At 33.0% G+C, this 24,311-nt stretch overlaps 1 protein-coding gene across 2 annotated transcripts; it reads right to left on the bottom strand.

Annotated features, from left to right (window-relative positions):
• Nucleotides 1-12,796: 12,796 nt before the first annotated feature.
• LOC148616097 (uncharacterized) lies at nucleotides 12,797-23,858 on the bottom strand. Of its 2 annotated transcripts, none has more exons than XM_088582796.1 (5): nucleotides 23,738-23,858; nucleotides 20,326-20,471; nucleotides 19,041-19,148; nucleotides 18,614-18,722; nucleotides 12,797-12,934 (listed from the first exon to the last, which is right to left on the bottom strand). In XM_088582796.1, the coding sequence occupies exons 2-5, from the start codon at nucleotides 20,465-20,467 to the stop codon at nucleotides 12,898-12,900; spliced, it is 396 nt and encodes a 131-aa protein (XP_088438922.1). In that variant the 5' UTR covers nucleotides 20,468-20,471; nucleotides 23,738-23,858; the 3' UTR covers nucleotides 12,797-12,897. The 2 variants fall into 2 exon arrangements, with proteins under 2 accessions (XP_088438922.1, XP_088438923.1); XM_088582797.1 differs by lacking the exon at nucleotides 12,797-12,934 and adding an exon at nucleotides 15,104-15,144.
• Between the last annotated feature and the right edge of the window lie 453 nt (nucleotides 23,859-24,311).

Here is a 24,311-nt window from a genome sequence, read left to right as displayed (position 1 = left end):
CTAAATTTATTACGAAGGGAAGAAAATAAAATAAAAACATAAATTTAAAAGCAAAAAATAAAACCCGATAAACAGTTCTTAATTTGTGTATGAATTAAAATATCCGTTTTACTTTAAACAAAATTTTCTTTGTCTTTATACCTTTTCTGATTCGTGATTTTGCAAGTGAATTACTAACACTTTACTGATTTTTAAATATACCAATCATAGAAATATTGTGTAACGATGAAAATTTAGCAGTTGTTGGATATGATAATGAGATTAACTATTAAAGATGAAATCCATCAGAGAAATTGACATTTTAATACATTATAGCACAACTGATTTGGGCATTTCTGTTCACAAAGGTTCAATTGTAAATAACTTAATATCTAATTTACTTTCTTTCACTAATGATATATGTATAATCAGCAAACAGCCTTATTTGTTTTTAAACTCATGAACAACAGTACTGTCAGTAACTAGCTTGACTAATTATTTAAAAGTCTTAATCCCTAGGACGCTTACCCTACCGGTACACCTGGTGCATGCTCTCAGTTTTAGTGCAGTCTGAGTTGCTAATTTACTTATCGTTTACTTATGTTATTTTACAACGTATGTTCTTTGTTGTTTTTATCTGTTTTCAATGTCTGGTCTTTGTCCATGGATTACATTCTTTTGATTTCTGCTAGAATCTTTGTTCCCTTGGGTACTCGTTCATCTGGTTTCCCATCCTTTATATTAAGATAGAGGTAACTTGCTGTCTGATCCTGTTGTAAGTATTATAAATGTAAAACCTTTTCGGATTTAAAAAAACCCTTCCAGATATTACAAAAGCCTTTCAAAATAGGACATAAGAATTTCTGTAATGTCAGTAACTTGCGTATGTAAATGCATCCCGATGTGATATGAAAGCGATAACCCCACAAATATATATATATATACATAAACCCTCACACTATTTTGCAGGTTGCAGCTGGCCACAGACAAAATTATACTCGGGTATAATGTAATTGTTGAATTATGAAAAAGTAAACTGGAAGAGAAAACGGAACAAAACGAAATTCCGGACAGCCGCAAAAAAAAATGAAGCGGGTTTAAATTGCTTTGGCGTTATCACAACCCTCGTCATTTTAAAACTGGCCACTGTGGAAAAATTATAAAAGAATTAAATAAACTCAAAACTCAGTTCAAAAAGGTCGGAGTCCCTTCTTACAACATAAGTAAAGAAACTGATAATACGTTACGCAAATGACTACCAGCAGTTAACGGACATGCTACATCCAGACGAAAAGTTATGCCCTCATCGTACATAAGAGTAATCAAGGAAATTAATATTCTAGCGGAAATCAAAAGAATGTAATCCAGGGACAAAGACCATATTTCAGCTTAGATATTCTTTAGAAGTTTGCTTATTTATGCATTTCTTACGATTCTAGTAGGCAGTCGCGGCTTATTTTCCATGTATGGAAAACGGCGTTGTTTACAAGCTTGAACATCCCACGACAACTCCCCCCCCCTTTTAGTAAAATTATTTACTCAGTTATGTGAATATTACCCACATGATCATAATAGTCTATACATGTACAACATTAAAACATCCATAAAATTATGAACACAGGCGTGTAAATGCAATAAAATCTCCTAATCAACTCATATCAGTGCTATATATAGATCAACGAAATGTGCTGCACACTTGTATTACAAACTTAATGCATTCATTGTGATACAGTGGATAAGGTACAAATGTGCACGTTTGTAATAAGGCACATAAGTGAAAGAAACATCGAATATCTTACTTGTATAACCCACTGTATCACTTAATTTTGCATTTAAAAATAGATCATTTGAGCGATTGTAAACAAAAGAGAAACGAAACGAAACACGTACTATGTCGGTTTTTCATCTCGCCCGACCTGTTCCACTCAACTGAATTTCTTGTGTCATATATCAATAATGAAATAAGGAATCTATCCGTATCTGGCAAAAAAAAATCATGAGGGATAGTGAAACAAAATAATCTTTCGACGACTTTGACAGATTAACAAATTTCACCGCACAACATATTTCTTATATGATTTTCTTGACTAATCGGACGATTCATTTCTTTTTGCAGCATAATTTAGGACAGATACCTCAATATAAATTATCTTACCAAATGTTAACCAATTTGGTTGCGATTAGCAGGTCAGGCAAAAGTATGTTATGGTTGAGTTGAAAGATGTCAGAAAATGATCACGTGATTCTCAAGGGACAATTCAAATAAATCGAAAGTAGAATAGTCGCGTGTTTTCAAACCTGTTTTATCAAACAAACCTCATAGAAAACGTTTAATAGCAATCATGGGGTCAATTCGGGATATAAATTCATTATGTACTATTTAAAAAAAATTCTGCCCACGAAAACTGAGGATGTGGTCGGGACCCACGTAGAAGTTGTGTTGGATATAGCTGTGATTGTGAATTAACAAATGTGTGTCAATGACATAAAGTGTTGAATTGGAATTTTATCGACATATAGAAAGGTTTGGCTGAAAAGATTTCAATTACTCTAAAAATAAATGGTGTTAAAGACAGTCATTTGAAATCAATACCAGGCATTATTTATCACAGTTTGATATTAGTCTATTTTTGAATTTTTGATCTTCATTCATCTATTACGTTCATCCTGTGGATATTTTAATAAACAAAATAAAAACAAACAAACATTACAAAAACAAAAAGATAAAAACAACAGAAAACAAAAATCACTTTACTGTAGGAAAACATCAAATACTGAACATTTGCGACAAACTATCCAAGCAGTTATTTCTACAAAGAATGACCGTTTCCAATTGAAAACAAAAATCTGATTTCTACTGAAAAAAGCGAATGATACATGTTTTTTAAACGGATGAACATACAAATGTAAGTCCACATGGTTTAGATGGCCCTTAATTGATCGTGAATTTATCATTTACTCTTTTCCGTCTGTTTGATCTAAAATCGTACAAGCTTGACTTGACCAAAACAAAAAAACCAAACAAAAACATCAACCAAACTAGTGAAATTAACGGGTTTTTGAATGATTCGTTCGCTTCCCTAACCACTTTGGGTAGTTTTTGTGATAATATCTAAAAACTGTATATTCCTTTTTGAAATAGTTTGAGGGACCTCTAAGAGAGCATGTTCCTGTATATATTATTTTCTAACACTTGTATTGAAAAATTGTATTTTAATGTATTTTAAAGTTTTAGATAAGATAATGTTCTATAACTGATATATCTTTCTGCCTATGGTAGCCACCATCAGTTCTCCAAAACAATATATATTTTATTGTTTATTATTTGAAAAGTATGTAACATTATGTAACCGAGTAACGATGTAACGTGCAAAGTAAACCGGAAGAAGTCATTATTGTTACAAGAGCATTGTTTTGTATTTTTAAATCAGCCCACCAAATGAATTTTCTGACATATGCCATATTCCTCTGGTTAAACATGATTTATATTCTGATTGGTCTGTTCAAATACTCCCAACACTAAACAAGCTTTTGGATCGGAATCACTTAGAAATTACATTATAAGGAATGTCTTATTTTCTATTTGTATTAAGAACTTTGCGCCGGTTTACGCTTGTTTATACAATTTTTCGTAGTTTTATGGTTGTATTGATCTGCACGATATCATAGTTTTTCTTTCCTCTTTCCTCCACCCTTGACTTGAATTTTTATGAGCAACTTGGCGGGTGTATGCAGAAAAGCAGAGGACGCTTACCCTACCGGTGCATCTGGTCCGTACTCCAAGTTTTGAGTGGAGGCTGAGTTGTCCGTTTACTTTTATTACTTTGTATGTTTTATTTTGGTTATTTAATGTTCTTTGTTGTATGTGTCTTCTTTTGATTTCCTCTAGAATCTTGGTTCCATTGATTACTCTTTCGTACGGTTCATGAAGAGTAAACTGCCTCAAAATTAGTTATACATGGTTCATATAATGCTGTGCAAATTGCATGCACTGACTATAGATATAATAGTATTCAATGTCTTTTGCTGTGAATAGGCAAACGTAATGATGTAAAAATTGCAATGGACTGTGGTTTAGTGATTCAAACAGGTTGAAAATCCCATTCGGTTGGGTCATCTTTTAATGTAACGTAAGAAATGTCCATAGTTGATTGGTTGTTTTTTTGTGTTTTTTCTTTCTTTTGAATGTACTGATTTCAATTTATTTCTTTTGTTGTGGGTGATTGAACTGTTTTCTTTTAATTAATCGAAATATACTTTTCTAATAGTTGGAAACCTTGTTCATTTTAAGCCTTAGAATTCCTACAGTACAAAATAAGGAAATACCAATACGAATATTTTACTTCAAATTTTAGGGATTTAATTAGAGGAGTTTAATGTTTAACTCTTTTTATCAATATTATTTTAGCGTATATTTCATTCATATGGCAAGGGAAGAGGAGGGTTAAATGGATACCTTATAACCGTAGATTTTTTATTCAAAATTGATTTTTTATTATTTCCAAACGCAAGTGAAATGCAATGAACACTAACTCTATTAGCTCTAGCATAATGCTAAGACAATTTAGAATAAAATATATCCATTTCGTATTTTTGTCACCGAATTGCATAGAAATAATTGGATAACAAAAGCAAAGCTATGAAAATGCGAATATAAAGAAAAATGGTTCCATTTGTCAATTAGTGTGAATTCGCTCAATTATAACAATTTTTTACATCAATCTCAGTATAAGCAATAAAGATGACAGAATTGAGCCGGATTATCTCACGACTTCTTGTCAAACTATATATGGGTCATTAACTTCTTTCCGCCATTTTGTCGGCTCAGTTGTTATATGAACCAATTTATTGAGTAAGAAATATTGTATATTAAGTTAAATGCCTTCTTCGGTACTATATACGAGACTAAGGAGAATCTAAAAAAGAATGATCGTATCCGTTTGCAATTACTTGTATCCGGTCGAAGACTTTTTCCACAATCATGCGATAGTTTAGAAAAAAGTACTGACCTCATGTATTGAGTACCAATCCATATAAAATTGAGACACTGCAATTGGTAAATTTAAGTGATTCATGGTGTAGAAAAACGCACCGAAAAACGGTGGATTTTCAGTCTACATATGATATATTTTTACATAACAAAACATTCCATATTCAGATCTGACTTTTGAGAGAATCATGCATTCATCTCCCACTGTAATCAACCAAATGGAACCAATTCAAGAACGCTAATTCTTGCAAAGTGCCAATTTCATGTACTATCTACATATATTTTTTATCTCAAAAGCACAACATCAAAATGAAACACTAAGGCTGTTCATGTGATCAGTAACAGTTTCAGAACAAGAAATAAAACTGAATTTGATGGGTTTATGACATGCATGAATTACCTTCTGCCTGATTTTTAGAAAGACTGATACTTAAAAATGCAGCTGAGGTTATGGTATTCAGGAGAAATTTACATGGGTCAAATTTGCTGTAGTTTATAACATAATATTCATGGAAAGGAAAAAGTTGTATGAAGTCGTGAAATTTCTCTATGTTAATTGCAGTTCAAATACGGTAATCATTGTGCATACGATTGTCTTCCGTTTGTTCGTCTAAGACATTAAATGAAATACATGTAGCTATCTATATTTTTTGTGAAGGTTTTTACTTTCTTATTGTTAATTTCCCTTTTCTTAATAGCATGATCAAACATCTAGCTTATGAAGTACATATTTCACAGTTGATCCGTTACTACCGTGTATGTTATTGGTATTACTAAATTCTTTGTAGAGTGAGGATGTTGTCCAATAAGCCTACGAGACAGATGTTTGATTATAATGTTTTGAAATCATCAATACAAAAGTTTTAAGAAATCTTGTTAAAATTAGACTAACCAATTGTTCCATTCAGTCATTGCATGTAGGATCTAACAACACCCTTTTTTTTAGCTTCATTCACATGACCTTCCTGGTCAGCTATTCATAATTTATCTGCAATGATTTTGACAGCATTATTCAAAAGGAAAAATCCATGGATTCTGAAAAGGTAATCTGAAAAGAAAGTAGAATGGGGTGATTTTAGATCCTACACGCAGTAACTGATTGGAGCAATTGATAGGTCTAATTTTAGACTGAGGTTTGAACGATATCATCACAATCTGATTGACCGATATGAAATTTTCATTTCACAAACTTTTCGTCTTAACGGTCTGAATAAACCTGAAATATTGCTGCTCAGACGTTAAACCTCAACAATCAATCAATCAATCAATCAATCAATCAAAAACCACAAATATTGACGCAAAACTCTATAAGACACACTGCAACTTGACATTTGTCGAGGGTCATATTACACGTGTCTTAGTTTTTTTGCGATTGATTGTGTCCATTCTCATCAGTTTTGTCTATATAACTGTATCTAATTCTGTTGTGTACAGTGTGTATAAATATCGTCTCTGTTTCATGTTTTGTGTAAAATAGATGGCTTCGCCTGGAGTTTAACAGTATATAATACATGGAAATATACTTCTCTTTAAATTTTTATGTATAATCGCAAAAGAAAGTCGAATATCAATAATAACATAACATGTATCAAAATATAATCCACACGTTGTATATACAGAAAGCTTTATCATTTCTATACAGTTAGTTTCCCCACCGAAACTTTTGTCAATATTTTTATTTTTTATACTAAACATAAAAACAACCTGTTCATTTTGTATGACATACCTGTGCAGGTTGAATAATTTTTAAACCCAAATGAATATTCATTATGTTTTCAATAGAATTCAATAAAAAGGAACATATATGGCAAAACGCAACAAATGCTTCATCGTAAAACATTAAATAAAATATAGTAAATATTTACAAAGGTAACCAAAAGGTCTTCAACAAATAAAAAAACAAACAAACAAACAAAAACATGAATATTCATACCTGATTACAAAACTCAACATTCAACAAGTGATGAAAACTCGAGTAAAAATAGCAATTGCCTTTTCTTGATTTTCTTAGATTGAGATAGGATAGTAAGACGTGATTGATACATCTGTTCAACTATATAGATCATGCTTTTAGAACTTTGGTATTTACTGAAAAGATAACAATTAACAGAGTTGGGATTATTAAAAATAACAGTTCACAAGACATGGTAGTACTAAACGGTAAACTAGCAATTACTGGAGGTCACTTAAACTACAGCAATTCATATATGATGATATAACTGAACAATTAAAGAGCAACAGAGTCAGGCTTATTACAAATCAACAGTTCAAATCACATGGTATTACATTGAACGGATAACATGATAGTGATTTACGTTAAAAGAACTACAGTCAGTAACATAAAACAATAGAAGTTTTTATTATATGACTATATTGAACATTTTATCCGATATTCATTCACTAAAATTAAGGTTTCTCGGTATTTGTTATTTTTGGTGTTTATTAGGTCCTAATGAATTAGTTGTACTCTGCATTCGTCGTTTATCATTTCTACATGTACTAGTCCGTGAAAAAAAAACAAAGTTGTATTTTTAAGAAAAAATATAACGATGTTTTTTTTTACACGGACTGTTTAACATTTGTTATGCTGTCCAAATGCAGCTTACGGTCCATTCCTATTTTCAATATCAGCATTTTAACTTAACCTATTTTTTCGATCCTGGTTTTATTTTTATTTTATTAGATGCAATCACATACTAAAAATATTATTTTAACGTACATGTTGAATACAGTTGTCTTTCATGTTATTTCAACCAAGCAGAACAAGGTTAAGGTCTTTAGGGTAATATCATTCCATCTGCTTGTTAACAATGTGGCTTTTTTTTATTCAAAGACTATGCTGTTTGTATCCTAATTATCAGTACTTTTCATTGATATATATGATCAATCATTCCATGACAACTAAATTTTTTTGAGCTGTCTTTTATAGGAGTTAACTTTTTTTAATGCCCTTTAGAGAATCACAAAAGAACATTTCATATTTGATTGCTTAAATGTAATGAAAAAAAAGGTGTGTAACTTAACAAATGTCTTTGACATGAGCCATCGGTTCATACAAAAAGCTTTTCTTTTGTTGTGAGATATGAAAGTCATATTACAGCGAATGCAGGCTAGGAATTCCAAATCTTGACTCGTGTCGAGGAGCTGCATTATTGTTTCTAGACTATTACTATTGCCGGATTAAGGCACTTGCAATATGACGGGTGACGATGGCGGACAGGACATGTTTACCGTTACGGTGCACTTGATGCCACTCCCGTTTTTCGTGGGAGTAGTGCTTTAGTTTTTATTGCGTGATAAGCTCTGGTTATACCTAAAACATAGGTGAGACACTGTGATCATCACAACCTAATACCAAATTCTTGCTAAAAGAACTTCATTGTAATTTCCTCATATTTTATTTTCTACAACAATACCTATATATTCCGTATTACAAAAAATAATCAGATTTTACATTTGAACGCTAGATAAATTAGGAAATTTGTAGTCCAAAACTACAAATAAGCTGGTTTCAAGGTTAATACAGCATAAACAGTACATTACATTGGGGAGGGGGAAGATCACAATCATCGTCCTTTGTAGAGAGACCATTAGAGTATTGAACGGATTTGTGTTTTTCAACTATATTTTCTTTGGAGAGTTTGGTAGCAGTGTAGGTCTTGTTATTGCTAGTTTTTATCTAAATTCACGACTGATAATGAACATCGGATGTAATGTTTTTGAAGACAAAAATGTTACTTTGGGCTTTGCCTGCTGGTAAATAAATACACTTGTTATTTTGAGTAGTCACGGGTTTGGCTACATTGAAATATCTGAAAAGTGGTGTAGCATTGATACTCATTGACCTTGTTTGAACTCAAATACGCTTCAAGATTAAAAACCTCAGAGCATTAACCTATTATGATAGCGAATCATTGTATTTTTATTTCCATTTTATCCATTTCTGACATAGTCGCCCACGGCATCGACAAAATTTTTGAAGTTATAATTCCAATCTTTGGCACTGAAGCAATGAGAGTCCGGTTTCAGTCTGACAGAAATTTAACCTGTTATACCGAGTAAGATTGATTCAATCGGAAATCAAAAGAATGTAATCCAGGGACAAAGACCAGGTATCAAATACAGAAAAAAGAACATAAAATAACCAAAATAATACATACACAGTAACAAAACTAAATAAGCAACTTGAACTCCACTAAAAAACTGGGAGTACGGACAAGGTGTACCGATAGGGTAAGCGTCCTCTGCTTTTCTAGAAACACCCGCCGAGTTGCTCATAAAAATTCAAGTCCAGGGTAAACGGAAGAGGAAAGTAATGCTATGAAACGTTGAACAAATCAGTATTCATGGTTCAGATGGATACACCGTAAGGATCCTCGAAATCATAATGACGACCATAAAATTCTGTAGTGATGACTTCAAACTTGTAGCAACATAACCTTGTTCCAGAAGTCTATTTGTTAGAATTCTAGCGCGATTCAAAAGTTTGCGTACTTTCGGCAAGCTATGGCATAACATATGAGTTGTGATATGAACACTCCATACGTAGGTGCTGATGTTGCCACAGATGAAAGGAAAGTTGACAATTCTGAATGAAAAGGCATCATGTTTGTCTCAAAGTTTGGTCAATCGCAAAGTTTGGTCAGTAGTTTTCCTTTGCCATCGATTTCTAAATGTAGGTCAGGATATGAGGCTGACTTTACAGTGGCTATAGTATCCGTTATCTCAAGTTCTTGTGGGTAGATGCGAAGTATCAAATCCCCGAAATTAGGATTGTATGAAGATAATATGTCATCTATATAGCGAAAACTGAGATTACAGGTTCTAGCTGAACGATATTCTTTCTTTTGGAACAGATCAGCTATAAAGTCAACTCATAAGAGTGAAGGAATAGGTCAGCAAGTAGAGGAGCACAATTTGTTCCCATTGGAATGCGGACCGCTTGTCGAAATAAAACGCGTCCACCACACTGGACAAATATATGTTGTTGATTAAAAATTCCAGTATTTTGTAAACATCTTCTTCTGTATATTTGGAAGATGATTTGGAATTGTTTCTTACAAAGTATGAGGAATCTCTGTAAGTCTGTAAATGTATGATAAATAAGAAATTACAAGGTAAAATTATCGGCGAGATGACCGTAACGAAAAGTGTGTGATGACCGTAACAGAACAGGATGACCGTAATGGGTTTATTTGATACGTAATACGAGATACTGTATTGACCAAAATGTTGTTACTGAATGGATAGACTAGACAAACAGAAAAAAACTACATCATTCTTATTCTTGTTGAAGTTAATATATGAGGGTTTTAGTGCGTTTAATTTTAAGAAAAAAAAAAAAAAAAAACACGTTCGTTTACGGTTTCATATAAAAAATATGGTAGGTAGGTAAAAACATTCTATTTTTTTTTAATTATTTTATATAGACATCTATGGGAGGGCTTCTTTTTATTTAGATAGTGCTCAACTAAGAAATGATAGTTTAGCGTCATTTTATTAGAAAAAAAAACTATAGTAAACGTGCTAGGGTAGGCAAACAATATTGGGTCGGTAATGTGACATTTAACAGACATTTTTGCTTGTCCATAAGATGCCATCAAATTAAATGAAAGTTTGCAATATATAATGTCAATCAGAAAAAAAATGTAGAAAGTCAGCAATTTCATTTTTTTTTAGTATATTTTGTAACATGCATTCTGACACTATGACATAAAATTACACTAGCTTGAACCAATAGATTTGTGGAAAGTAAATTTACCACATGAATCCAAAAATACTCTACTTTCCAATATTCTCACATCATTTGATACATTTTGTATGAACAAATATTTACCTCTTGTGTCTTTTTTAGTATCATAGCTGTTTCTCATTTTTTCTTATATGATCATACCCATTACAGTTCAGATCTCACATAAAATTATATTATGAAATAAGAAATTATATGCCAAACATACACTCCATGTCGTATGCAAGCAAAAGAATATTGTCTATACCATACGCGGCAGCCATACATGTAAATTATCACGATGTATCTGCATTACTTATCACGGAGGTACTTTGTTATTCGGCTGTTACGTTTAGGATTTTTGCTCCGTGGAAAGATCAGGAAATTCTTCAAAGGTGGATCGCTTCATTCATTGATTCAACATACTTAATGTTATTTTTTTTAGTATTTTGTACAAAATACCGCTGGTAGTAGCAGCCATTTGGAATGAATTTATTAAGTATATCAGTTTGAACATAATTCAGTAAAATATTTTGCAATTCAACGTTTCTCATTATGGTAAAGTACAACTCTCATCACGATATATTTCTATTTTTCATGTTACGGACATCTCTTGCCGCATGTTACGGTCATCCTTAGAAAAAGACGATTCTTTGTTACAGTCATACATTTACCTTATAATTTCTCATTAATCATACATTTTACCAATATGCTTGCCGCTTCAAATATCAAGCAGTAATGAATGACTGACTATTTGTCATATTTATTTTGTAAAATAACTTGAATAGACAACTCTATTAAAGAAAAATATTCTAACCCAAATTTCCACCCTCCATCTTGGAAGTACCGTAACGACAGTTACGATCATCAGCTTTACTCCAGTGAGTATTGTGTTTCACTGCGAATTGCAAATAGTTGCAGGTGCACGCATGAACAGTAGTCAGCAGAGATCGTTCAATAACAATATTTCTGTGAAATTAAATACTAATATAATGCATTTGCAACATGTATGAGGACGAATATGAATGCCTTTACAGTTTCAACTTCAACCAGGATTTATTTTAACAATTAAACTTACATTGAAGACATCGACAATATAAGCTGTAAACAGATTTTTATATATATTTTATATTTTATTTGTATTTCCTTTTTTACCAATACTAGCAAATATAAAGGATACTACAAACACTGTGAAGTCTCATATCCTTACCCCCCACTTTATACGTAGAGATTGATGTAAAGGAAAATTATTAATCAAACTATACGACAAGGCGATGACTCTTCATTTCGTATTGTCAACTTTCCTTTCATCTGTGGCAACATCCTTTCAGTACGTGGGTATGGAGTTTTCTTATGCGTTATGCCAGAGCAGCTTGCCGTAAGCACGCAGACACTTTATATCGCGGTAGACTTCTTATAATTAGGCTACACAACCGGTCCATGCTCCCAGTTTTTAGTGGAGTCCGAGTTGCTCATTTGCTTTTGTTACTTTGTATGTATGATTTTAATTACTTTATGTTCATTGTTGTGTATGTCTGTTTTCCATGTCTGGTCTTTGTCCCTGGATTACAGTCTTTTGATTACTGCTATAATCTTGGTTCCCTTGATTACTCTTTAAAGAGCAAGATAACTATTCCATAAGACAAGGCTTTCTTTAAACGTCTTCACAGTTTGGTTCATGTGACATTTCTATTGCATAGATGTAACAAGATATCAGTTAGATTCCTCTTCTAACTGGATTGACAACCCACTGAACTTGACGCCTAACGAATTTTGTTTACTTGCAATGTCAAAGCAACCGCTGGCTTAGCACGGCATGCTTATCTTATTGGGTCACTTTTTGTCAGGTAATTTTGTAGTTTTTATTAGAAGTGATTTTTGTTTTGTGTGATGTCTCGCTTTTTTATTGTTTTGTTTTTGTGCTTGTTTTTTCTTATTTTCAGTTTAATACTCACTTGAAGATTCGTTTTGTTCTGCTGTCTGCAATGTTAATGTGCCTTGGCACTACTACCATATTTCACATGCATGTTATATTTCAGTCCTTGAATTGTCCTTTTTGGATTGTTTGGTATTTTGTTTTGTCAATATATTGTATAAAGAAAAAAAAGATGCTTTATTATAACAAAGCCGCTGAAACTGGCAACTTCAAGGGTAAATATGTGTCTATATTTGCAACTGATAATTATGTTGATTGAAGGGTTTAATGTTTATTATTCCTACATTTGCATGTCTTCTTTCTACAAAACAAAAATATATATCAGGAAACTAGGAAACATGATAAGTACCTTGACACAAACATTTCCTTGTTTATTCTTTATTGCAGGTATCTGCTGTTGTACTAAGGACGAAAATTTTAACCACGAAGAGGCTTATACATGATGAATATATACATGCCATTTTGAACACCACATTTTTAACTTCAGTCTGGAAGTCATCTTACTACATTTATCTCACCCCTCGTCAGTGGATAATAAGCTTGTTACAATATTTTCTCAATAATTTACTGATCTAATTAAATATAAACTAGAATCACATAAGAATATGACTAATGAATGACACATTAACGCATGAATGTAAAAGAGTCATAAATGAAATAACTAGTTTTATCAGTAGAACTAATACTGTATAATGCTGTTGATGCTGTAGCGATGAGATATGTACATATTATATTCATAAAATCATGATTATAAACAAATTTATACGTTTGAAATAATAAATGAAATATGACAATGTGTTCCTTGTTTTATCCGTTTGAGTGTCTTTAGGTAAAGCATTTCAAGCTCAATATCTTTTATAGATAGATTTGCATAATTTGACAGGACTATGATATAGTTGGATCACTTCCGTCAAAAACTGTCTTATGTTTATCAAGGGAAACTGGGCGTGATTTGTACAGAACGAGCGATAAAAACGATTCCCATGAAACGCCGTCTGATTTAACACGATGAAATTGACAATAACTTTGTATTGAATGGAAGAATTGAAGAATCGGAACACTCTGGAAATGTTTATCTTACTTAATCGGTATTTTTGTTACAAATGTTCATTTACATGAATATTTGTTCTTTGTAATCAAATATTTCACAAATATCTGGATAGAGGAAGAGACGAGATGCTTGTTTTAATTAGAGAAAAGGCTTTGTGACAAAACGTACCGATTCAAACAAAATGTACACATATGCTGTTGAACTGTTGGACATTCTGGTCGACAATATTGTCGACAATATTATTGTCGAGTTCGGAGCTCCATCAGACCATTGGAAAACAAATAGAAATAAACCGGGGATCTCTCTCTCTCTCTTGGCCAATATATTTCTCTATTCTATCGCAGGAAATTTTTAGGGCATAATATTGAAAACAATAGACTAGATCAATCCTTCGATGTAAGATTCTGCTACATATAAAATGCATTTACTCATAATATTCCCACTTTTAATAATAACTTATATTTGGTCCATTCTAGCGAAGTAAAACGACAACTGATAGCGAGCACAGCTCAAGCTGCAGTCAAGCAACAGCGAGTGTAGAGAGCTCTACCACAACATGCATACGCAAGTTAGCGGGTGAATACTTACCAGAAAGAAAATTAATGACCTGAAAGTGGTATGCCTCGCAGAGAATTTGAAGTGTCCATAATAAGCCCAATACACATGTAATTATTTAAAATGAAAACAAAATGATATTTTGAAGGTCAATCTTAATTAACAAAAGAAGATTGAAAGTACCTACAATGGTTAGTTTATAACACGTCACGCTGCAATCAGCAAAATCCCTTTTACTTTGTCATTGTGTCAGCAATGTGAAATGCCAGAATTTAAATTAATTGATCAAATGCATTTTTATTCATATAACAGACAATTGAAATTAATATTTTATTAAATGTGTGAGAATTTTTACTTTCCAGTAGTGGTAGTATACAGTGTATGTAGTGTTTATTTCATAGTTTATTATCGCGCATGTGATTTACACACGGATTTAAGCAAAGATACAATAAAAAGATGGGTTTATAAGACAAGGATGTGTTCAGACTTAATGATATCATCACGGCAATGAGATTTAATGGCCATGTTCACAATTTGATTAATGCATGTTAAGACAAGACAAGATTTCGCACCCATACGGATTGTCAACACACCAAGCTTGACGCTCAATTCCAATGCCAAAGGTCCCGCTGGCAAAGCTGGAGAGATATATCGTTCCGAAGCACTTGATGTTGTAGCAGTGCATATTGTATGTGCTTTCTTTTGTATGGTGTATAGTTGGATGGTTTTGACCACTTTCAGAGTATACATATCTTTATTTTGTTTTTTAGAATTTAATCAGCAGGAATTGCATCAAACTTCATGTGGTAAAACATTTTTAAAATGATATTAAAGATTTTTTCTATAAAGAACCTTGATACATACATGTCATAGAACAATCTTTTTAGTGGATGTACACTGTTGTACTGAAAAAGATAGCATGCCGATACTAATCTATTGGCACTGACGCATGGTGAATATTGACAAGCAATATTGGATTCCACAAGTTCTGTTTGCTTCAAAATCGAAGTTAAATCACTACATGTATGCTAACATGTGAAGAATAAACATGCGGCTAAATATTCCCCATGATTTCTTAATTACAGTTTGAATCACATTAGAATATGAATAATACATTAAGATACATGAATGAAATAGAAACCACAGAGGAAATAACTAATAACAACGGTGGTGTGTAGCCCTGTTCCATTAATGAAACATTATGTACATATTTTATTGGTAAAAAGATTATATGATTGATTGATTATTGGGGGTTTGATGCCCGATCAGCAATAAAAAGATTATAATAATTGTAGTTGCAGTCGTTTTGTAAATTGAAATAGATATTATGGGCTGGGGGTCTGTTTGGAAAAATAAACTTATTATCATTCCAAAAGAATAAAACAAAATTCAATACCTGCAGGGGTGGCAAAAAGAACGATTTGTATGAAGGAAAACTTTTTTGTTTGTTTTTTGTTTTTTTTTCTCAGTAATATAGAAAAAATAATCTTGCATGTTTTTAAGTCTTGCTGGTTTTATGCATCTGTTCTGACACATGCAACAAAACCCATTTCAACGGTTTTGTTTTATCAATTTAAACCGTTTATTATTTTAAGGTGAAGCACAAAATATGTTTCGATGTATATGAATGCGTCTACCGGCGTTAAATTAAAATCGCCAAATATAATTGTTAATCTAAAAGATCAATAACTTAGTTATTATCTGCCGTGTATATTTTTTTTATGATCGGTTTAAAATTCCGGTTCAATATCGAAGTGTTCAAATATAGGGACTGATGAATTTGATCATATCATTAAGAATGCTGAATCCGTACATTTTTAAGTATTATATTAGTGCAAAGTTACACCTACAAAACCCCCTCCTTATTAATTATATGGTGTCGGATAATTGAATATTCTTTGTTGTCAGCTTAGAAATTATTTTGTAATTTGAATTCTGAGTTATCATGGTTTTCTAACATATCATCCGTGTAGTCCAAAATGTATGTACAAATTTTAGGACAGGAACATTTGTTTCTTTTATTTTCGCCCCGTGCGGCTCCGGGTGTCAACAAGATAGATCCGCATCAGCGCTAAACTTGTTGTAGAAGGCGACTAAATAGTGCTCAGGAACCCAACCGGGGGCTAGGCGCCCTGCCCACACAGCAACTGGGATGTGTGCCCAAGGTAGTGGAATGGGGTACCCCTGGCGTGTTATATGCTGGGGTTGTCAGGCTATAATACGAAAAACATGACCGCAAACCATAGAGGTGCACCGTTTTTGGAAAGATGTCACGTTCCTCGCACGTTAAAGAACCCTGCTATGATATTCGATAGGAGTAGGAACCTTTGCATTCCGCCACAGGAGGCTAAATTGCCCGACCATACCCATCCCTTCGTTTTCTGCAATCAAAATTTGTCGACCCTATTATCCTTGTTACCCATCCCTCTTTTCATTTCATCATCATTCATGTTCATTTTATCATCCATTTCATGTTCATTGCCTGAATATAGCTTAAATATTGCTGCCCGGGCGTTAAACCCCAACAATCAATCAATCAATCTTTTATTTTCCTGCATATATTCACTATAGAAGTTTATTACTTGAACATCATTTTTATTTAAGTATTGACGTAATGCGTCACTTCAAACCTCTTTTAAATTCTGTCAGAATCTATCTGGACGAGTAATCAAGGGGACCAAGGTTATAGCGCTAATCAAAAGAATGTAATCCAGGGACAAAGACCAGACATGGAAACAGTCAAACACAACAAAGAACATAAAATAACTAAAATCATACATACAAAGTAACAAAAGTAAATGAGCAACTCGGACTGAAAACGGTTCTACGACAGCAAAGAGACCAGATCTTGACAGGGACTAACAGAGGTTATTCTGGGTCAGGATACATTTTGGCATATTCTCTGACCGAACCTGACAGAAACTGTCCTTGGTCATGATAAAAAAATACGAAAAGCTCATCTTAACTGTCATACCCCTTGACAATCCCTGATACTAGATATATCTACTCTGCGTGACGATAATTTAGATCAAGAAGTCCCAAATTAATAATGGAAACTGCGTGACGTAATGTAAATTAGAATATCCGATTTGAAAAAAATCTTGGTCTCAAAATTTGCATTGAATAATTTAAAGATACATAAAATTAATCATGATCACCATCCAAAAATCAATCAATCGTGGTTCATTTCCAACATCCGTCGCTAATCGTTCAGTCACTCCTCGTTAAAAAAATTATAATTATCATTATCATTATTATTGTAACATTCTGTCATAGACTTTTAATTAAATTTAACTTATTTAATTTCAAGTCACTCTATGTTTCCGTTCTAAGTGCAAAAAGGGTAACCGATAACTTTAAGATGTTTGGCAATTTTCACAAAGTTTAGATATATAAAGTAATTTTTGAGTAATTTTTGAGTGAAAGTCCTTTTAAATTGCATAAGGGTCTCAAATCATTCGGGTACTATGCCTCTATTCTTATCCACGAACTTTAGAAGTTTATGTAACTTCTATAATTGGCTAGGTTATGCTATTCAGAATGACGTAAGACAGAACAGTTCTACCTAGAACAGTGCTTGATGGGAGAGTGTCACGACCCATGACAGATGATGACAGAGCTTGTTCTAAGTCCTGACAGATCTTGACAAGGTGTGTCGGGGGTCGAAGGTATTTCAGCTGGGTTTTCTTAAGACACTTTGCCACTTTTTTCTAGAGTTCTTCTGAAATCTTATATATTTATATTTATAAGACGATATATGTGTAAGAGGGTTCACGAAACTCTTTCACACAAATTAACCATTTATATTTACATTGAAATCCTGATCAGTATATGTGCAAGAAAATGATCCAATACTCTGTATATCTATAATGAACTTTAGATATACAATTAGTGTTGATACAAATTATTTTATGTCTATGGGTGACGGAGCATGGGTACTTAAATAACATTTGACTTTGTTTATAATACTTTGTTGTTGAATAGCGTGAGACTTCCTACAACACATTTTGTGCATCTGTGTTCAAAGTTCAAATAATCACTTCTTAATTGTGCACATTATCCAAGATACGTTGGCAGAACCTTTCTTACAAAACTTGCTCCTGAACAACTACATATATGTACATCATATAGGAGTTTCTACCGCTCTTCAATAACAGGCTCATTATACAGTGTAACTTTTCCACTTTTTTATCAATCAGAATTTATTTGTATTTTTCACATGTATAAGCCTATATTTCCTTTCAGACCCTGATTAAATAGTTCGACTAAAAATACTTTTTTCCTGAACTTTTAACTGAAAACGTATTTATTTGATAGCCTGATATGTCACTATGTTCATGTTGAATAACTTATCTAAGTGTATACTGATTGTACCTTTCGATCTGCCATTCGCAGTTGTTGCTAGTACATGAGCATATTTTCAAATACATATCAATCATTTTTGTGCTTTCCTTTTCATAGCATCTACCTTTATACATACACCCTACAATTTATAAAACAATTATTTCATTAGCTTTACATTCATAACTCTCCAATCTAGCAGAATGGAGCAATGGGCAGCAATAGACTTGAAATTCAAATATTTTATTGCTAAATGTAAACAAATGTGTTTGTGAAAATTGAAATTTTAATGAAACAAAACCAATATGATTAAGACCTTTAACGACGATCTGATGACTGTAATTAAGAAGAAAATATGTTTTTATTTCAAATCAGTACTCGAAATATTTATTGACTGTACTGACAACAGTATTGGTACAATTAGATACTACAAACGTTGCTTTGAGAGGCAAACACTCACCTATATCCTCGTGTCTAATGTTGGTAATAGTGGGTGCACCTGATTGGTCCTTTGTCCACTCGCATACTGTTTTTGTACAAGTTGTCCAGTCTATCGCATCGCATGGAGCTGAACACAAGAGTTAAATGTAGAATTACAAATTAAATTACAATGTATAAATATTAAATAACAATGTATAAATATCAAAATAAGTATGACCACTTTCTTCAACTGATTTCTCAAATACAATCATGAGAACCAGACAAAAAGTAATAGATGTCAACAGGGTTACTTCAAATTCACTTGAATGTCATTAAACTTTATGGTCGGCTGAAAATGTACATTACCTTTTGCATTAAATTTAAGATACCCCTGCAGCAAAAAACCTGGAAAACGAAGCCTTCTGCAAAGATGATGAGGATTCAAGAATAAGATAATTTGAATTAAAAGTTTGATGCCATTTCCTGGCGGTTCTAAAGACGTACCGAAAGCAGCCTGTAATTATAATTGCAACCACCAAAAACAGATTCACATGAAACATTTATAAACATTTTTAAATCGCAATCAGTCATCATCTTTCATTATTAATGTTTGATGATGGAACCCTTTCACATTAACATCATATTCTGTTTTGTTTCAATGTTTTTCTAGCGTTTCAATTATTTTTATTTCTTTATTTATACATTAATCTATTTCTGTATTTATTTTTTTTTTATTTTTTTTTTATTTTTTTGTTTATTTGTCGTTTCTGTACGATTTTGTATTAAAATCTTCTGCTGCTTTGTCTCGTTTCGTTTCTTCTTCATTTTCCGTTTTTTTATTTATGAACTTGGATAACTGATTATTGTGACATAGTAAATACTGTAGTGGACAATTTACAGACGATTTCTGTTATTATCTTTTTTCATCTCATATTTCAAATTGTACGTCCTACGCTTCCAAAGGAAATTAAATTACTCGGTAAGCCCTTTTTTAGTTATAAATATTTTCGCATTGTTGTTACCATACACTAAGTGAGCGCAAACATTATCACCCATGAAAATAAACGTTTATGCATTTAGTCATCTGCAACTAAGATTTTTTTATTATGTCATGATTTTTTGTTGTGTGTGTCTGTTTTCCATATCTAGTCTTTATCTCTTGAATATATGTATATTTCTACCATTTCTGCTCGAATCTTTGTTCCTTTGATTACTCTCATACATTATGAGAATACTTACGTAATACAGATCCATGAGGTTCTACAGGAGGCACTATACTTACGTGATACATGACCATCAGGTTCTACAGGAGGCACTATACTTACGTAATGTAGGACCAACAGGTTCTACAGGAGGCGTTACTGGATCTTCGATTCCTTTGTTTATGGAGAATAATGATGGACCCATGGCGTGCGATGATGTGAATAGCAGACAAACCACAGCCAGGTAAACAAACTGCATTGTCATTGACCTGAAAAGGAAAATATTATGGTTACACATCATTATATCTATTGTCATTGGTCAAAGTTCTTGGCACACATGTGTAAAATGACTTAATACTTAAAAACGGATCAATATTTCCTAAAAAGGATAGTTATTTGCTCTAAGGGTAAGTAAAATTATAATGATGTCACGATGTGACATATGGCGATCCAAACGCAAACAAATCATGGTCGAATTAATTTTCCCATTTATTTAGGGTTCACTGGTCACTTTGATACCCAGTTCTTTACAATTATTTCTATAAAAGTTTTAAATGATCAGAGAAAAGTATCATAAATATTTGCTATAAGTTTTCTCATCATAATCATTACTGAAATCGACAGGAATGGCAGATACACCGTTTTTATACATTAAAAATAAATTAGACGAGTGTCAAACTTCCGAACGTCGAAATGACAAAAAGTTTAAATTGAACAAACGGTGAAAAGGCTCTTTTATTAGTCGCCCCGTGCAGGTCCGGGTGTTAAAAGAATAGGCCTGCAGCAGCGCTAAGCTCGTCGTATAAGGCGACTAAATACTGCTCAGAAACCTAGCCGGGGGCTAGGCGCTCTGCCCACAGTGCAACTGGGATGTGTGCCCCAGGTGGTGGAATGGGGTACCCCTGGCGTGTTACATGCTGGGGTTGTCAGGCTATAATACGGAAAACCTGACCGCAAACCATAGTGGTGCACCGTGTTGGGAAAGATGCCACGTTCCTAGCACGTTAAAGAACCCTGCTGTGGTATTCGATAGGAGTAGGAACCGTAGGGCTCCGCCACAGGAGGCTAAATTGCCCGACCTTACCCATCCCCCCTTTTTACAGTGGCAATCAAAATTTGTCGACTCTATTATCCTTGTGACCCATCCTTTCTTTTCTTCATTTCATGTTCATTTTATCATCCATTTCATGTTCATTGTCTGAATATAGCTGAAATATTGCTGCTCGGACGTTAAACCCCAACAAACAAACTTTTATTAGTCAATGCGCCCCATCGGAACATTGACCCCAAAAGAATTAATGGGACTATGACTATGATTTTAAGCTGCTAAAACATGTCTACCTTTATAATGTATTCACTACAGTTGTATACTTTGCATTTCACTTCTTCATACTTATTTAATTGCCAATTGCAAACAGGTCAATTTTTGTTTTATATGTTATAAAAAAGTTATAGAATTCCGAAAAAAGGGGAATCACCCAGGGTGTGTGTGGCTCATGGCCATGGATTGGAATCGGGTAGTATTAACCGATTCTTATAAAATAACAAAGTATAAATTAAAACAAACTGTTGCCAAGGTTCACAAAAAATTAAGGCGAATACTACATTTCTACAAAATAAAAAGACAAACTATCTTTCTCTTAAAAGGTCAATGGTAACCTTTAAATGCTAAACAATGTTTCCCTAATGAAAGTAAATTAATGAAAACTTATTAGAGATAGAGATTGTTTTATTTTAAATAAAAATTCTTGTCTCAAAAATATCCTTCTCAGTTTCGGCTACATAGATGATGTATTATCCTTAAATAATCCTAATTTCGGGGATTTGATACATCGCATCTACCCCAAACAACTTGAGATAAAGGATACTACAGACACTGTGAGGTCAGCCTCATAAGTTGACCTACACTTAGAAATCTATGATAAAGGAAAACTATTGACCAAACTTTACGACAAACGTGATGACTTTTCATTCAGAATTGCCAACTTTCCTTTCATCTGTGGCAACATCCCTTCAGCACCTGCGTATGGAGTGTTCATATCACAACTCATACGTTATGCCAGAGCTTGCCAAAACTACGCAGACTTTTTGTATCGCGCTAGAACTCTAACAAATAGGCTTCTGGAACAGAGTTATGTTGCTACAAGATTGAAGTCATCACTACAGAAGTTTTATGGTCGTCATCATGAACTCGTGGATTGTTATGGTGTATCCATCTGCACCATGAAAACTGATTTATTCAACGGGTCACAGTTTTCCTTTCCTCGTTTGTCTACCCCGGACTTGACTTTTGTTAGCAACTCGGTGGGTGTTTCTAGAAGAGTAGAGGACGCTTACCCGACCGGTTTTGTTACTTGGTGAGTAAGATTTTAGTTACTTTATGTTCTTTGTTGTGTATGTTTTCCATGTCTGGTCTATGTCCCTGGGTTGCATTCTTTTGATTACCGCTATAACCTTGGTTCCCGTGATTACAAGTGGTCCTTATTTACTTTGCAAGTTGTTGAAATTTAGATCGTTTAATTGTTTATGCATAGAAGGCCGTTTGGTAACATAAAGCACTAGATATTCAGGAAATTAGCCATGAACTCATCAAAGCAAATTTCATTTTCTTGTCTTTGGGAACGTCGATTTTACATCTTATAATTGTGTAAATTAACGCCAAAAAATAAGAGTTTCCGTAAGCATCTTTTGAAATGTGAGAAAAGGAGAATCATTCAGGTGACCAACACGTTTATATACGAAAAGTGCCTGTTCTTTACAAAACTCATGAAAAGCCGGCACTATCTGCTATTGTTTGTCTGTCCTAACGTACGCTTATAAATGAAAAATGGTGAAAAGAATGGCTGACATAACTTTAGCCGTCAACACATATTCTGACATATCAATGTTTCAAACCATGACATCAAAACAACAAAATAAACAAAAATGAACAGAACAATATTTAAAAGAGTAATCAAGGGAACCAAGGTTATAGTGGTAATCAAAAGAATGTAATCCAGGGACAAAGACCAGAAACATCAATGCAAGTATGTATACACTTTTGAGTGTTTTAAATATATTTAAATATAAACAGTGTACAATGAAATAGAATAAAATTGATCATCAAGGAAACAAATTAATTCGCTGTAGACATACATATGAGTAAACTTCAAAAAAGTTTAACTACTACAAAGTAGTTATTGTATAACTCATAGAACACGTTGAATTTCAATATCACCCTCACATAAACTTACATCTAAAACGAAAATCGAAGCGCTGTAGTTGTTTAAATTTTTTTCACGGATCCTGTAAAGTGAACAAATTCGCGGAAAGCAATTTTCGCGCTTTAATAAAATGATCAGCGTTATATATGGTATTAAATATCAAATTTGCAAATAATATTATTCGCAATTTTCTATTCACCGCCAAAATAGTAAAAAATAGTATTTCGGGATTGAAAGTTGACAGTAATACAAATTAAATTGTACAATCTCGAAAACATTTCTGCAAAAATCGTTGGTACTTTCTATATTAAAGTAACAATAAGTAAATTTACCTGGTTTGTAATACAACTGTTTCTGTAATGCGAATGTAGCGTGGAGCTTTTTATATGTATAATTTCACAGGACTTTAACCGTAAAATCAGTTGATGTTTTCGTTGGACAATATCATCTGAAAATATAATTGGTAACATATGCCAAATAATTCGGTTTGGTGAATATTAAAAACTCTACAAATTTACCAGTGCAAAGGAAGTTCATTATTATTATTATTATTATTATTATGGAAATCTGTCACCACCCAACAACGTCTACAGATAGATTAAAATACGGAAAACGATAAAATGCCTTAACGCTTCTTAACAATATAGATATCTGCTACCAAGCGTCTAGTAAGCATGAAAACAAAATTTAATTTTGTTTTCCTTCAAACTTCATTGTTCTTTTAATGATATACACAGTGGGATTTGTATGTATAATTATCACTGAACGGAAAAAGCATGGAGACATTTGGAATGACAATAGAAAGTAAATAACAACCGATCAGAAAGAGCATTTACCAGGAAAAAAAAGGAAAAGATAAATCGAAATTCATATGCAATGATATGTAAATTGCCAAAGCTAACTAGT

Source organism: Perna viridis, chromosome 5 (genome assembly GCF_037379345.1).
Source record: "Perna viridis isolate PV_CMFRI_1.1 ecotype Kerala chromosome 5, ASM3737934v1, whole genome shotgun sequence".
Lineage (NCBI taxonomy): Eukaryota > Metazoa > Mollusca > Bivalvia > Mytilida > Mytilidae > Perna > Perna viridis.
The sequence above is the reverse complement of the archived record's forward strand: the minus strand, read 5'-3'. Positions and strand labels throughout refer to the sequence as shown.

Excerpts from the sequence above, each read along its gene's own strand:
- LOC148616097 (XM_088582796.1), bottom strand. The coding sequence starts at position 20,467 with ATGACAATGCAGTTTGTTTACCTGGCTGTGGTTTGTCTGCTATTCACA. Across the intron at positions 19,149-20,325 it reads ACCTGTTGGTCCTACATTAC|CTCCATGCGATGCGATAGAC; the intron begins GTAAGTATAGTG and ends TCTTGTGTTCAG. Across the intron at positions 12,935-18,613 it reads TGCGAATGGCAGATCGAAAG|AAAGAAGACATGCAAATGTA; the intron begins GTACAATCAGTA and ends TTTGTTTTGTAG.